Source organism: Pelodiscus sinensis, chromosome 7 (assembly GCF_049634645.1).
Source record: "Pelodiscus sinensis isolate JC-2024 chromosome 7, ASM4963464v1, whole genome shotgun sequence".
NCBI lineage: Eukaryota > Metazoa > Chordata > Testudines > Trionychidae > Pelodiscus > Pelodiscus sinensis.
The window spans coordinates 7,551,311-7,568,567 of NC_134717.1; the positions used below are offsets into that span (position 1 = coordinate 7,551,311).

Here is a 17,257-nt window from a genome sequence, read left to right on the forward strand (position 1 = left end):
CAGGACTCAGGTTTGGCCCCAGACCCTAGGAAGTCTAACACCAGCCCTGGCAACCCCATTAAAACAGAGTCGTGACCCGCTTCAGGGTCCCAATCCACAGTCTGAACACTGCCGATCTAGTGTGACCTCCTGCATATCACGGGCCATTCAGTTTCACCCACTGCCCCTATGAGACCCGTGACTTGTGCTTGGCTAAAGACAACCAGATTTGATCTGAACACACCAAGAGATGGAAACCCTCCCAGTTCCCTTGGGAGCTTGCTCCAATTCTGAGTCACCCTCGCTACTAAAATTTGATAACCGGTTTCGATTTAGCTGGCTTCAGCTTCCAGCCATTGGTCTGAGTGATGCATTTCTCCACTCCATTTGAGAGCTCTGATATTTACTCCCCATGCATGTACCGAGACACTATAATCAAGTCACTTCTCACTCTTCTTCTGGATCAACTAAACAGATGGAAATTTTTAAGTTCCTCCCTGGAAGGCATTTTCTCCGGCCCTTGAATCATTTTTAGTGTCTTTTTTGCCCATCTCCAATTTTTCAACATCCTTTTAGAAATATGGGCATGGCACCTCGATGTGGTATTCCAGCATTGCTCTCCCCAGGGTTGGATACAGAAGTAAAATCACCTCCCAATTCCTACTCACTGCTCCCCTTTTCATACAGCCAGGAATTGCTAATGTCTTTCCTCATGCTGTTTATCTGATCTAGCTGACATCAGATCCCCACTTCCCCCCAGGAGGCTGCAGGTGCGTTTATCCATGTAACCGCTGAGTTTTTCAGTGGTAACCATGTGAACGTGTAACCTGCATTTTAATATCCCTAGTCCTGGATGTATAACCTTGCATTTGACTACATTAAAATGTATTTTGTTTGAATGAACTCAGCTTACTAAGCAATCCATGCAGCCGCAGTAGATCTCTGATGGCCCTCTAACTACTTGTATGCAGTGTAATTGGAGCTGTGTCTGTCCCAGGATAGTGGAGAAAAGGGTGCGTGAGGTAATATCTTTTATTGAACCAGATTCTGTTGGTGAGAAAGACAAAGTTACGAGATTATACAGCGCTCTGTGGGGCTCAGAACTTTGTCTCTCTCACCAAAAGCCGTTGGTCCAATAGAAGATATTACCTCACCTACCTTGTCTTTCTCATAAGAACATAAGAACGGCCATATTGAGTTAGATCAAAGGTCCATCTGGCCCTGTATTTTGACTTCCAACAGTGGCCAGTGCCAGGTGCCCCAGAGGGAATAAACAGAACTTTGTTAAACAAGTGAACTGTCTTCTGTCATCCATTCCCAGCTTCAAACAGAGGCTAGGGACACCATTCCTACCCATCCTGGCCAGTAGCCATTGTGGACCTATTCTCCATTAACATATTTACATTATAAAAGGACACTTTTTTGAACCCTGTTATAGTCTTGGCCTTTACAACATTCTGTGGTAGAGTCCCACAAGTTGACTATGTGTTCTGTGGAAAAAAAAATGCTTCCTTTGTTTTAAGCCCGCTGCCTATTGATTTTATTGGGTGACCCCTGTGTGTTGTCAATGAACCTGTTAGAATCTCCTCCAGACACTACAGCTGACGGCCTGTTGTGGATTTTCCAGGAAAGAGATGTCTAGCGTGGTTGCAGAAAACTGTTCTTTAAGTCTATTGCCCCAAACCTGCTGATCACGGAAAAGTTCAAGGGAACACAAGTCTGCAGCTATTAGGCTATGTCTACGGTAAACCGGGAGTTGTGATTCCCAGTTCAAGGAGATGTACATACACTAGCTTTGATTGAGATAATACGATAAAAATAGCAGGGAAGCTTTGGCAGCACAGGTAGCTACATAGGCTAGCCCTCCCTGCCCAGCACCCTGAGTATACACTTGCACAGTTGCTACCGAGCTAGATCAAAATTAGATCAGGTGTGTCTACACATGCTCCAGTCACACCTCCCTATTGCAGTGTAGACATACCAAAGGGATATTTTTCCCTAACTCAAGCTGAAATGCAGTTGAACACTAGAAATCCAGTGCCCCTGAGTTTCTGAGGAGGCTTGGGGTGATTTCACTGGCCAGAGAGAGGCAACTTTTCAAGTGTTTGAGGAGGACTCGGAAGGAGATCTTGGAGCCTTTTTCCATCTTTGAACAATGCTTAAGATGTTTTGTAGGCATCCCAGGAAAGCAACAGTTAGGCCTGATTCAATTGCTGGAGAAAAATCCTAATATAAGCACATCCCCCTTAAATGGAGTGTTCAGTAGCCTTGTCAGTAATGACCAGATTTCAATATTATTGATATTCATAAATAGCAAACTATTATCTGTTATCTACTCCCAGACATTAGGGCTGATGAGCCGCTCATATTCCCTTATCCCTAATGCCGATTATTACAGTAATAATAATACTTCTATGTTGAGCCAGCCAAGAGTCGAAGTGAGCATTGCAAATGTTAATTCATTAATCACTATAGCACCCGGTAAGGTGGATATTTATCTCCCCATTATACAGATGGGGAAACTGAGGGTACGTCTAGACTACAGGCTTTTGTCGACAGAAGTTTTGTCGACAGATACTGTCGACAAAGCTTCTGTCGACAAAGAGCGTCTAGACTACATTCAATTCTGTTAACAAAGCAAGGTGCTTTGTCGACAAAACCCTGTAGTCTAGACACAACCCTAGATGCAATAACACCTTCTGTCGACAGAACTCTGTCGACAAAAGGCGTTATGCCTCGTAAAATGAGGTTTACCAGCGTCGACAAAACTGCTGAGTTCTGTCAACATTATGTCGAAAGAACTCAGTGGTAGTGTAGACGCAGGTATAGTTTTGTCGACAAAAGTCCACTTTTGTCGACAAAACTCTGTAGTCTAGACACACCCTGAAGCATAGAGAGGTGAAGAGACTTACCCACAATCAGACAGGAAGACTGTTGCAAGAATAGCTCTCTAGTGCTGCTTGTATGATGATGCTAGTTTAGGAGCTTGGTTTGGTTGGACTCATAAATAAATAATCACCTCCAGCAATTTTACATGTGCTCTTCTGTCAAATTGGAACATAGATACCTAAGTAATAGAAATAGCCATTTTTGGTTCACCTTTAAAAACCATCTGCCTATTGTTCCTTTAGATCACTGGTGGGCAACCTAATAAAATAATATATGGGAATATACCTATCTCATAGAGCTGGAAGGGATCTTGAGAGATCATCAAGTCCAGTCCCCTGCCCTCATGGCAGGACAAAATACCATCCCTGACAGATTTGCCCCAGATCCCAAAATGGCTCCCTCAAGGATTGAGCTCACAACCCTGAGTTTAGCAGGCCAATGCTCAAACCACTGAGTTATGTCTCAACCCAAGGGCCCTTTGGCAGCCCTACTCCCTCATGTGCCTCTTGCCCACTGGGGGCCTGCACTTCCTCCGCCACCTCCCCTCCCAGCACTTTCGGACCTCCGTGAATTGCCTGATTTGCACTCTGTCCCTGCTCCGCCCCTCCATCCCAGAGCCACAAATCAGCTGTTCGCAACATTCCAGTTCTGGGAGGGAGGGGGAAGAGCGGGGATGGAGCAAGAATCAGGCGATTCGTGCGCTCCAAAAGTGCTGGGAGGATGGGGGAGGAGCAGGTAATTATGGGGTTCTGGTGCCCCAGTGTGTGAGAGGCATGTGGGGGGAGAGGAGCAGGCGGGGGGGAGGGCTACCCATGCGGGCCTCCCACTGTTCTTGGTTACCCGTCCCTGCTTTAGATGGATCCAGTCCAATGTCACAGTGGAAAAGTACTTAGCATAATTGCGTGGCTGAAGCAGTGCTTGTGATGAGACAGCAATAGCCTTCCCAGCTTTGGTGCTCATGCACATTGGAATTAGAAATTGGGTAAATAAAAGGATTATTTTTAATAAAAAGAAAAGATAGCGACTGGCTGTCTTCTGGTTCCAAGAGCCTGCCCTCTGACATCTTTGCTGCATCCATCAATGATTCATGATTCCAGGAATAAAACACCATTGCCTTAAAAAGCATTGTGTGCCTGTGGTTGGTTTTGCACAATAACAGATGTCAAAGTGATGGGGGCTGGAGATAGACAGAAGACTCCACGGACAGAATCCAGCCTAGCTTCTTTTCTCTGGATTTCCATAGATCAGGCGGTCTCAAATATTTTCCCAGCGTGAACACCATCTTAACACAGAGAGAGATTCTCTTGTGGACAATCCCTGGCAATTCCAGTGGCTCAGACCACTGCCCCTACCATCTACAATCACAAAACATTCCTGTGACAACAAATGCTTAAGTGGAAAAATAATATAAGGCAAGTAGTTTGTGGTTTTTAGCTGTCTAGGAGCCTAAAACAAGATGTTTAGCCAGATGCAAGTGACTAGCCAGGTCTCTGTTGCCCACCACCCGGGCTGTGTCTAGACTACATGCCTCTGTCGGCAGAGGCATGTAGATTAGGGTTGTAGGCAAAGGGAAATGAAGCCGCGATTTAAATGATCGCGGCTTCATTTACATTTACATGGCTGCCGCGCTGAGCCGACAAACAGCTGATCAGCTGTTTGTCGGCTCGCACGCTAGTCTGGACGTTCCCCCTGTCGACATCAAAGCCCTTTGTCGGCAGCCCGTTATTCCTCGTGGAATGAGGTTTACCGGGGTTGCCAACAAAGGGCTTTGATGTCGACAGGGGGAACGTCCAGACTAGCACACGAGCCGACAAACAGCTGATCAGCTGTTTGTCGGCTCAGCGCGGTAGCCATGTAAATGTAAATGAAGCCGCGATCATTTAAATCGCGGCTTCATTTCCCTTTTCCAAAACAACAAATCTACATGGCTCCATCGATGGAGCCATGTAGTCTAGACGTACCCCCAGTGTCCCATGACCACCAGCAAAACATGGATCACAGTTTAAGAATCTGCCCCGGATGCTGTACAAGACCCTAAAAGGCAGATTCTCCACATTTTTTGCTGGCAGCATCATGTTCACTGTGTTCTATGAGGACACGACTTATCTTTGTCCACAGAGCATGCCCTCAATATTTCAGTCTGCTTTAAAAATAACTCCAAGTTTGTCACATTGACAGAAACCCTACGTCTGTAAAATCCCAGGCTGCACAAAGAGGTACACGGACCCCAGTTCTCTCAGGAAACACGTCAAGACTGTGCACGGGCCAGACGCCCATGTCACAAAGAAGCAGCGTAACGACGTCCATCCCAGGCCACCTCCCCTGAAGGAAAATGGGGACAACGAAGCAAGTGCCAAGCAGAGCAGCAAGGTATCAGACGAGAGTGCTGAGGCTAATAGCACCACCCGAGGCATGGATGACTGCTTACAAGTCAAAACAATAAAGACCGAGAATTCTATGGTAAGAGAAATGATGGTTCAAAAAATAAGAGTGTGGCCTGTAATTTCTCAGCCATGCAGGCGAAAAATGAAAAGTTCCCACCTTTTTCCTCCTCGTACGTTTGCTGTGCACCCAGAGATTTGCAGGATTATCCCTGTTTTCAAGGCCCTCATCTCCAAAGTTAAAACTGAGGGATAGTTAAGAGTCCCCAGTGTGTTGCATGTCTTGTTATGCAGCAACACAGAGCCCAAGGTATGATATTTGTAAAATTGCCGGTCTGATGAATGAACGCCTCAGCCCATGTGGCTTTCATGCCATGCCTGAAGGTGAAAAATGTGACAACATGTCACTGTAGTACAATTGCTTCTGTCCCTCACTTTAAATCAGGCAGTGGTCTTGTTTCCTTTCCAAGCTAGTCACACCCAGGTTTGCTGACTGGAAAGGCAGGAGGACAAATTCAGCAACTGCCATGGGGCCTGCTGATGCAAAAGGGCCCAGAGTCTGAGTCACCACTGCTGCTACTGCAGCAATGGGGGTGGCGGGCACCGCGGTCCACACAGCGCACTCTGGGCAGCACTGAAGGCTGCCTGGGGGAAGGAGCGTCACTCTCTGGGTGGTGCTGAGGGCTGCTAGCCCCAGCCCTGCCCCTGCTGCCCGAGGTCCCGGGGGCCCTACCTCACCCCCGCCTTGCCCAGAGCCGCGACCAGGCTGTCAGCCCTGCTGGTCACACTTCATTTCATTGAATCTGTGTCTTTCTGCATATTACATGGTAGTTAAAGGACGTCTAGAGTCTTGATGCACCACACGTCTTTCATGTTTCAACTTCCCGCCTTCTGTTAGCATCCAAAAAGGCTTTTTTTTTTTTGTAAAACAAGAGGCAATAAATGGGTGGACTAAAGTCACTTTCACCTGCGAGAGGTTCATTCAGTTTCTGGGTTTTCCATTGAAGTAGAGAAAACTTCACAAGCCTTTTAGACTAAAATGACATATTTTCTTGATGTTAAGCCAGGCTAAAATGTTTTTGTTTCTACCAGTCAACATGACTTTGCACTATAAAAGAGACAAAGGCCAGTGTGCGGATCTGAGTTTAATCCAGGAAGGAATTGACTGTTTTCACAGCCAGGATGGCTTTTGTTGGCTAAACTAACAATTTCACCTTCACAAGTGCCTGTGTTTATTGAAAAACTTAGCGTAAGAATCACACACACGTGCACACACACACTGTTTTTCTATGCCAATATTTCTGCCCTGATTTTCCTAACTATGATATTTTTAACCGACTGTAGGCCTACTTCTTCCCATAGTTACATCCTGTGAGGCAGAGTGGGCCACCCTTCCTTTCTGCTACACACACAGAACCCCTTTTACTCCACTTGGGTTGTACGGCGTAACAAGCGTAGTACCCAGCTCACTATGCCACTCGACAACATACGTTTCTGTCTGTATTTACTGCTTGTTTCAGTTTAAATCTCTGAAGCCCCGAGATGGAGCTAGTGACTAGTTGATGAAAATCACTTGTAATGGTGACTGGGGTCCCTCTTTCGGACCCAACATTTGATCTAATCCAAAATCTAATGGAAATTAGTGGGAATTTGGATCCAGTTGTACATGTCGCTGACTTCTGAACTGGTGGGGTGGGGGTTGTCGGAGAAAGGAATGCGGCTAATTTACCCTCAGTTGTTCACTCCCCTCTTTGCTTTTTCACTAATCTTCTCCCTTTTGTGAATGTTGCCTTTATTCTAACAACCTGTTCTTTATTCCCACTTACTTTTCCTTACTGTACCTCCCTAAGGACAGTCGGTATTAAGGTGAGCAAAGAAATTATTTGTATTGACAATTGCTGTGTAAACATTGGATGTATTCCATACTGTGTATCTGCAGCTAACCAAACCAAGTGTGTGTGTGAATGCAAAGGGAGTGAGAGATGTAGGTGAGCATCTACGAATGGGCAATTTGGAGGAGGGCTCAGCATGTCTTTGGCATGTCTTCCCCTTAATTGCTCCCAGCATTACATCCCAGCGTTACGCTCCTGGAATGCAACCTCTGTCCTTCCGATGAAAGGCAACTAGACCCTATAAAGCCAGGCAGTCCTGCTACTTAAGGCTGGTTTTGATCAGAATAAGACATTCAGTCTCTCCACACTCCCAACCCATCCCAGGGCAAGGAATGTCTATGGTGCATTCCCAGTTTCTGACAGTCCCTGGAGCAAGAGTTCAGGACTGGGAACTGAGAACTCACTTGGGCATCTTAACTAACAAAGAAAATCACTGTCACCAAGCAAGTTCTGACCTAGCAAGTTCAGGCCATAGAGGGCACGTCTAGACTACCCATGGCTTCCGAAAGAAGATATGCAAATTCAGTGCTAATTTGCATATCTTCTTCCAATCACTTTTTCGAAAGCTTTTTTTTTTTTCGAAAAAGAAAGCAGTTTAGACGCGGTTCTTTTGGGGAAAAAAAAAACTTTTTTTGAAAGAACCCTTCCCATCTCATTTTTTGAGGAAGAAGGGTTCTTTTGAAAAAGTGTTGGTTTTTGCAAAAGACCCGCATCTAAACTGCGTTCTTTTTTGAAAAAAACACTTTTCGAAAAAGTGATCAGAAGCAGATATGCAAATTAGCACCAAATTTGCATATCTCCTTTCATAAGAAGAACATAGTCTAGATATACCCCAGCAAATGTGTGTTTGAAAGTAAAGTTGCTCCGTGTGAAAGGCCATTTTAAAAGCAGGTAAAACAAAACTTTTATGGGACTTATCTACCCCGTCTGTACATGGGGCCTTGCAAAGAGTAAGGCATGTTTTTATCTAGCTAGAAAGATTGCCAGCTAAGCTAATTATATCTTGAGGTATTTTAAAGAGAGAAATAAGTTGTGCTGTTCAACATTTAGGACTTGATCCTGTGTTAGATAAACTGGGGCGTATTGCAGCGTGCCTTTCACCACCCGCTAATGCGCTAGCTCATTTTCATGCAACATCACCGCTTTATCTACTGCAGAAGCAATATTTGGTCTGTTTGGGCAAAACGGAGTCTACCAATGATTTTTAACCCATGGGCATTTTATGCAAATGCTTGTGATTTTTTTAAATCAATCCACATGTGTGAAACTGCTGCTGTGTTTTTTAAAATAAACCTAGTGCTCACAGCATGAAACTATAACGCCCGCTGGCACTAATTAGCATAGTGGCCTTGTCCGCAGCAAAGACTGGATATGGAAACTGAACTCTCCAACCTACCTAGAAAGTGCTCCCTGGATGGAGACCAGAGTGGGCAGCCGGTCGGTGTGTAGGGAAGGGGGTGACCAAATGTTCCTTGTACCAAATGGGTTGATAAGTCGGGGTCCAGTCTCTAGGTCTGCATGTGTGTGTGTGTGTTACAACGCGACAGCAGAACTCAGGCCTTTCATTCTTTCTCCTTTCCAAGATGTGTCAGTCCAGTCCTGGTGGCCAGTCATCCTGCAGCAGTGAACCATCACCGCTTGGTAGCACCACCAACAATGACAGTGGAGTAGAAATGAACATGCACAGCGGGGGAAGCCTGGGAGACCTGACCGCGCTGGATGACAGTGCTCCTGTGGTGGACTCGACAGTCTCATCGGGCAATTCAGCAGTCAGCCTTCAGCTACGGAAACACATGACGACGATGCAGCGGCTCGAACAGCTCAAGAAAGAGAAACTCAAGACAGTTAAGGATTCCTGCTCATGGGTGAGCCCAGCTCCACAAGTCAGAAACACCAAGCTACCTCCCATCCCAGGAAACGGTAAGCCATGGTCCCAGGTCCACTGTGAGACCCCCTCCGGCCATGTCTCATGGGTCGGCCATGCAGCAGAATCATCTCCCAGACTGTCAGCGTCCGTCCTTGCCGAATAAAGAGGAGCTAGCTCATAAAAGGACAACTCCGGTGTGAACCCAGCCTTATATTTTTGGGTGGGATTCCCTGGGTTGCCCAGAACCAGTAGGCACCTGCCCCTACCTCACCTGAGTGGTGGAAATCAGAGCAGCCTTGTGCTAGCAGTAACTGTCCCCTGGGGTTGTTTCATCCCTTGAAGATGGCAAGAGCAGAACAACAATCCAGCCATGGTCTCTCTCTCTGGCCAAGACTTTGAACTGCTTCTCTATCTGCTCTGGGATGGTGACATAGAGGAGGGATGTAAAACCCCATTTAATCAGTTAACTGGTGAAAAGTTAATTGGGATGGCTGAGCTGGCCAGGCTGAAGCACCCTCCACTCGTCTGCACTGTGGTGGGCTGCTCCGGCCAGGCCGAGCCCACTGCACTGCAGCACAGAGAGGTGGTCTGGCCGGACTAGAGCAGCCCCCAGCCTGACGTGGGCAGGGGGCTGCTCCAGCCCGGCCACCAGTGGCAGCAGCTGGAGTGCATGGCCCCTTATATCACTGCTGGAGCCCTGGACAGCATGCTCCGGGCAGTGCTGAAGAGCTGACCGGGAGAGGCTGGCCCCAGCTCCGCCCCTTCCACCTTATGCCCTGCCCCTTCCGCCTGAGGCCCCACCCCTTCTGGCTGCCTCCCCACCTTGTTCAGTTTCTGGCATTTCTGTCGATCCACATGGCTAACTCCATGACCAGCTAGTCACGTTTACCTCATTTTTCTGTTGGGTAATACACCCAGAAAATATTTGGATACTAAGAACAACAGTGAATGGAATGTAGCCATTCCCCATGAAATAGCCCTCTCCGCTAACAAAACCTTTTGTCTTCCTCCCCAACCCTTCTCCAGGCTCTATGCTAGAAAATATTGGTGTTTCCTCTGCCGCACTGCCTAATCCTAGAATAACGGAGCTGTCTGTAAACGAGATCACGATGCTGAATCAGCTCAATGAACGCCGTGACAGTACGACAAGCACCATCAGCTCGGCCTACACGGTCAGTCGCAGATCATCGGGGATTTCCCCTTACTTCTCTAGTCGCCGTTCCAGCGAAGCTTCGCAGTTCGGGAATCGCCCTAACAACACGAGCTCTGCCGACTCCTATGACCCGATTTCTACCGACGCCTCACGCAGGTCAAGCGAAGCCAGCCAGTGTAGCGGGATACCAGGCCTGCTCAACCTCACGCCAGCCCAGCACTACCGGCTGAAAGCCAAGTATGCTGCTGCCACGGGGGGCCCTCCTCCCACACCGCTCCCAAACTTGGAAAGAATGAGTCTGAAGAACAAGATCTCTCTGCTCGATGGGCCGGATCCTGCTTTGCCTTCATTTCGCCTCCCTCCTGGGCCAAGGCGCTGTAGTGATGGCAGCACTTATGGGTACGCAGCAGCCCCGGCTTTTCCCCAAGAGGTGCCCGGCCACAATGCGAGACGCGCGAGTGATCCTGTGAGGAGACCTGCCGCAGATCCCCTGTCCCTCCCTAGAGTTCTTCGCTTCAACAGCACCAACAACATGAACCCCCTCAACCCACCACCACATCCTGTGGACAGAAGGAACTGCAGCCTTTCGAGCTACACCCGCTCTGATGGGAGCCTGGCCAGGCACGGCTATTCCCCTCGACCTCTGAGCATTAGTGAAAATATTGCCATGGAAACCATGTCAGGTGAGGCTGAGGGCTCCATTGGAGAGGATGACATTATGCTGCCAGATGATGTAGTGCAATATATCAACTCTCAGAACAACGGGACAGCTGTGGAAAACACGTCCATGGGATACAGTCATGAAATGCCGAATTTCCAAGGCAGTGGGAAACTGCAACCTCAGAACTTGCCTAGCCAGCGCAGAATGGTCGGACCCGACACAAGCGTGAGCCATTTGGGTCCAGGGTTAGCAGACTGCCACATGAGCTTTGGTGCTCCCTCGAACGTGAACAAAAACCACATGCCCGTGCAATGGAACGAGGTTAGCTCAGGTACCGTTGATGTAATGCCTAACCAAGTGAAGCAATCATTTTCTCCCGGAAACTTAGCGGTGGTCCAGCAGAAGCAGAACTTTGGTCCGTATCCGAACTTTAACCAGCCACAAATGCAGATGAGTTCAAATGATGTGAACGTAACGCAGCAGAATTTTATGCAACGAAATGTGAGCATGGATGGACAAAGGCTAAACTGTATGCAGCTGAGGCAGCAGCAGATGAATCCAGGCCCAAATATGAGCTCAGATGTGAGCCTGCACCAAGGGTATAATCAGGCTCATCAAATGCTGAGCCCAAATTTAATCAGTGGAGATCCAAACCAGCTATCCCCTTCTTGTAGCAACATGGTAGTAAAGTCTGGCCCACACGTTCATCCTCCGCAAATGGACATGGCGATGGATCCCTCTTTAATGGTCAATAGTAATAGACTGACTCAGGCCATGCACGAGCAAGGTCAGCAGACCTATTCATCTCAGACAAATCCCATGGGTTTCCCCATGACTCAGCAGGGGTTCTATCAGACCCCTTCTTTAATGACCTCAAATCAGCCAAACTTTGAGCCCCAACAGAGCGTAATGGGTTCAGCTGGCCAGACCTACACTCCTGGAATGGTACAGCCTCATCCTCCATCTGACCCTAGTCCCATCAACAGGCATCGAGGGCTACGCAACATGCAGCCGCTAGGTTACATGAGAACTCCCCACCCTGCTAACACCGTGAGGCCTGGCCCGGAAACAGAAGAGGTCGCTCCGAAAAGAACCAACAATCCGGTGTCAATGCAGCCTCTGCAATGTGCAAACAGCGTTAGGGAAAACAGTTTGTACTATTATGGTCAAATCCACATGTATGAACAAAATGGCAGCTTTGACGACCATGGGGACTGTAGCGTCGGACAGCAGCAGTGTGCCTTGAATATCAAGCCAGCTGCCATGCCTTCTCCTGGCGCTAACCAGGTGTCAAGCACAGTGGACTCACAAGGTCTGGAACCTGCTCAGATAGACTTTGATGCCATCATGGATGATGGAGACCATTCGAGCCTGATGTCAGGAACCCTCAGCCCTAGCATTCTACAGAATCTCTCCCAGAACTCCTCTCGCCTTACAACTCCACGGAACTCTCTGACACTGCCGTCCATACCAGCGGGGATAAGCAACATGGCGATCGGCAACATGAGCTCCATGCTCACCACCCTGGCCGAAGAGAGTAAATTTCTTAACCTGATGTCCTAAGGATAGAGCCCGACGGTTTATCCGGGGACTCTACACAAAGCAGTTTTATGAATGTGCTTTTTAAAAATAATCCGTTTCTCTAGAGTAGCATTTTTGACAAGTATAAAATACATTAAAGGGATTGAAAGTAAAAAATGTCTCTGTACAGACGTATGTAAACTATCTGAAAGCTCTTTAGCGCTGAAAGAGTGCAACCTCTAGTATTATTTTTTTCTTGTTTTTTCAGGGGTCTGAGCAATGTCCTCACCAAATAAGACTATTGCATAAGAATGAGTACAAAGGAAATCCTTCCCTGTAAATAGCCCATGTTGGTCACCTCCTTTTGTTTTCTTTAAGTTACGTCTGCAAAAATCCCATGTCTCAACTTAGGCCAGAAAGAACCGGAGGGGTGTCTTTTTGATCTGAATAAAAGCCATACTGCGTATTCTTCTCCAATGAGATAAGCATTCAGTTGCATCACCCCAAAAAACCACTCCCAGCAATATCATTTTCAATCATTCTTTGTATCTTGCGGCTTCGTGGAAAAGCATTCGTTCCAAACAGCTTCTCCAAAAAGTGCCTTTCTATGCTTTAGTGTTGAGTAGTCAAGGCATCTCTTCCATAAAAATCCAATCCAGTGTCTATAAAATCAAAAGAAATATACTTTTATCAAGCATAAGAGTGTTGGGAAAACATCAGAAAGACACATTGATGGGACACGTGAAAGATTAATGCCCCCTTTTGTCAGATGGGTTTACAGTATAGTTTTATCATGGGTAGGTTAGCAGAGTCCTGAAAATACCTTTTCTCTGAAAGCCTCTCTCATGGCAAGAAGGCCCCGATCCTGCAAAGGTTTATGCACATGCTTAATTTTGCATCCTGTCAGTAGTGACTTCAGTAGAGTAGTGACTTTCATCTAGGGCCTCAAACGATGTGTGTAAATCAGGGGGTTGTGCGGGAATTCATTCGGGGAAGCCTACGGTCTGTGTTGTACCTGTCGTATGATTAGATGATATCAGTGGCCCATTCTGGTGTCAAAAACTATGAATCTATGAAAATTGCTAATAGGCTTCACAGTGGCTCAGCTCTAATTTTTTCCTCACCAAGATGATGGGGGGTAGATAATTATTTAGCTTAGGATTCGTCTACACAAATGATTAGGTTATGGCAAGGTAAGGTGTGACTCTGCCTTGTTCTAGCCTGCCTCAGATTAACTGTCCACTAACTGATGCACATTCACAGTTCTCACACTTTGGCCTTGTCCTCTTTGAAACAGGACCCGATCCAGGTTCACCAACAAACCGTAAATGCACATCCGCAGGGTCTGCCTCGCAGGCTGATTCCCACCCCAGCTTACCACAAACTAAATGTTTAAGGAGACAAGCCCGGAGTCAAATATCTGGCATTTGTAGCAGGGCATCAGAGCTGTGGGTAAAAGCCTCTCTGACGTTTACCCATGTAGGTGGATAGGAAAAATCTCACCACAAGCAAATCTTCCACAAACTATATAGGCTGGTGAACAGTTATTGCAATTTTAGGGCCTTATCTTGAAGTCAGTGGAAAGACTCGTGTGGCATTTATTATTGTTGTTAGACCAAAGGGGAAACACGGTGAAGACAGACCTCCCTGAAAACTGCCACATCTCAAAAAGACAATTCTCCTCCCGGGAGGGTAGCGTTCAGTCTATCCTGGGGAAAGGCACATGTGGGAAATTCCATCTCGAGTCCAAACACCAACCAAACGTGCATGGCATCTTGTTAGCAAGACTCTGCCCTTCCCGCTCATTCATTGCCAGATTCTTCACTGAGGCTGTGTCCAGACTCAGGGGTTTTTTCGGAAAAAGTAGCCTTTTTCCGAAAAAACTTCACCTGCGTCTAGACTGCAGCCGCGTTCTTTCGAAATTAAATCGAAAGAACGCGGCTTTTCTTTCGACGGCGGTAAACCTCATTTCACGAGGAAGAACGCCTTCTTTCGAAAGTGCTCTTTCGAAAGAAGGCGTTCTTGAATGTAAATAGGGCTTCTTCGAAAGAGAGCATCCAGACTCACTGGGTGCTTTCTTTCGAAAAAGCGGCTTGCTTTTTCGAAAGTTCCGCGTGCAGTCTAGACGCTCTCTTTTGAAAGAGGCTCTTTCGAAAGAGGCTTGCAGTCTAGACATAGCCTGAATGTAGCCCAGCAAACTGCAGCTTCCATTGGGTGCTTTTTCAAGGGGCTTTCTACAGTCCCCTTGCTCTCCTTTTGTCCTCACCAAGGCCACATACACTGCACTGAAACTAGCATGAGTTGAGGCTGTGGCAGGAATGCCCGTCATTCTTACCCAAACATTGTGATGCCAGATACACCAGAACATAATACATTGTGTATTTACCATATTGCCAGAATGAAAGCCTTATTTGTGGTGGGTCGCATCCTACTCCACAGCTAGTCCTATTGGCTTCAATGGGACTGTTCGAAGATTAAGGTGTGAGTGAACATAGCAGAACCTGGCCCACCCTACTTCTTGGACTTGATCCTGCATTCCTTGCATATCGTCAAACCTTCCTGACTTGGCTGGAGCTCATTGCTGTGCTAGGAAAGCAGGATCAGCAGGGGCAACACATATGCCTAACCCAGACAGATGAATTCCAAATGATCCAGCTTGTTGAGTTCATGGTATGGACTCCCCTGTGGTTTCCGCCCTTTGCATTTAACGAAAGAGGATGGGGCGCGTTTTAGGATTCTGAACCATTCTGGGCACACATTTTGCCAAGAGCGGCAACTGGTTGGGCCTTTGTGTTAGCCTGATTTATTCAGTGGATTCAGATGCTTCTCAATGAGCCCTGCTTCAGCCAATGCGCATAACAAGAAAAGATCAAACCCTGAAGCAAAACCATAGCTCCAGTTTGTCATGGTTCCTGTCGTTCTCCACAGGTGGTCTTCCTTCCTTTCCTGAAATCATAGTGTTATAACCCTTCCCAGCTCTGTATATATTCTGTATAGAAGACATCATTACTAAAAGCACAGTAGGTGAATTGTTCTGTCAAATTTATATCTTAAGGACATTTTTAGCTGTTTTCTACATCGTAAAAATGGAGGCAACGCGCTGAACATGTATATAAGCCTTTTGTACATTAAAAAGTAATTTTTTTTCATAACATCCTGTGTTTCATTGTTGTTGTATTGTGGTAGCAACCAGAAGCTCAGGCAGCTCCAGGGCTTGCTTATGGTAGGTGCTGTACAAAGAGAACACAAAAGTGGTTCCTGATGTGGGGACAATCCAAGTACAGGCGGAGGCACTACAGAAAGAGACAACACATTGATGAAGAGCGTGCAACATACCAGAAAGGCGTCTGGGCAGTGTGATAAACCACACTCACAACACATCTCCTGCCTACCTGTTGAGAGCCAAGGTGGGGGAGGTGATGTCTATTAGTAAACCAAATTCTGTTGGTGGGAGAAACAAGAGCTTTGTGTAAGCTCAAAAGCATCTCTCTCTCTCTCTCTCTCTCTCTCTCTCTCCAATCGAAGTTGCTCGAATAAAAGATATTGCCTTCCCCACCTCATCTCTCGAATAGCCGGGCCCTGAGACATTACCACAACACTGCATTGCTGAGTCTTCTGCAGGCTTCATGGCAAAGTTGAGTTTTATGGAGGACAAGGTAGTGGCTTTGGGGGATTTTGCGGCAAATCCCTTGGACACATAAGGGGCCAGCAAGGCAGAAAACATTGAGGCGCTTTGTCAGAAATGTGACACATGGGATGTTAAGGCTGGTGTGATTGGCAGAGCGGAGATAGACATTGATGGCTCAATTGCACACAGGAGAAGAAAGGTAAGGCAGGGCTAAGCTAGGATGGGCCTTTAAAATAAGTTATCAATTGTGTTGTGTTGGTGTTGTGAAGGGGAAGTCTGTCTATTTGTTTCCTATGGAACAGCAGCTGGTGACGTGCTAAGCAGCAAATCTACTGGCAGGATTGAATGAAACCTGGTTTGCCTCCTACTGAGACTCCCTGACTTGGATGAGCTACCTGAGTGTTTGATGGGAAACCCACCTCTGCGTGTGTTTTAAACTCTACATTTCTCTCCACTGGGGCCAGATTCCCAGGGGTTGCGCAGATGAATTGTGACCACTCACGCTGCTTTATTGCTTGCACATCCTGCAATGTACAGCACAGTGCACATCTGTGTTTCTCAAAAGGCTTCTTGTGCAGGCCTGGAAACACTGGAATTACAACAGTCCTTTTGCTACAATGAAGGCCCATTAATAAACCGTGGCCTCAGGCACAGCTGAGATCAGGCACATTAATCAGTAGCCTCCCTAACTAAAATAAATGATCTCTTTGGGCCAAATTCTCACCTCTTTAACTGAGTGGTGCCTTACTTCATATTGAAATCCATGGGACCATTACAAGGTTCCATTGATTTCAATATGAAATCCTTTGTGATCCTTTAAAATTGAGCTTAAATGTAATGCTGTCCAGGGGAGGGGTGGGGAGACAGAAACCATAAAAGCTACTGTTGCTGGATCTTATTGCTCGCCTACTGAGTACAGAGTCATTCCAATGGCCTCTTTATTGCAGTGGTCTCAGAGATGACAGAAGCTCTTGTTCTTTATGAGCAGTTGGATCTACTTGGAAGAGCACGTGTGTTGCAAATAAACGGTATGTTTTATATTACTGGAAGGACAATTTATGACCAACCAAGGCCTCTTTCAGACAACCATTTAACTTGTAAGCAAAATGACCTAACACGTAAGAAATTTAGAAGCTACAAAACAACCTGTGTTACAGCCCATGCATTTATTTCCCTTCCCTCCTCCATGATTTATGGTTCATGTAAAATGGTAAATGACTACTTTAAATATGTTCACTATAAATGTTTAAAAAAAAAAGTGAAGCTTTTACACATGCTGTAGTCTC

At 46.7% G+C, this 17,257-nt stretch overlaps 1 protein-coding gene across 6 annotated transcripts in view; it reads left to right on the forward strand.

Moving 5' to 3' along the window:
- GLI2 (GLI family zinc finger 2) overlaps positions 1–15,495 on the forward strand; it is a 278,389-nt gene extending 262,894 nt beyond the window's left edge. For all 6 annotated transcript variants that reach the window (XM_075933075.1, XM_075933077.1, XM_075933073.1 and 3 more), the window contains 3 exons: positions 5,047–5,328; positions 8,725–9,061; positions 10,035–15,495. In XM_075933075.1, the coding sequence (XP_075789190.1) occupies positions 5,047–5,328; positions 8,725–9,061; positions 10,035–12,385 (2,970 nt within the window). In that variant the 3' untranslated portion in view covers positions 12,386–15,495. The remainder of the gene's footprint in view (positions 1–5,046; positions 5,329–8,724; positions 9,062–10,034) is intronic.
- The last annotated feature ends 1,762 nt before the right edge of the window (positions 15,496–17,257 follow it).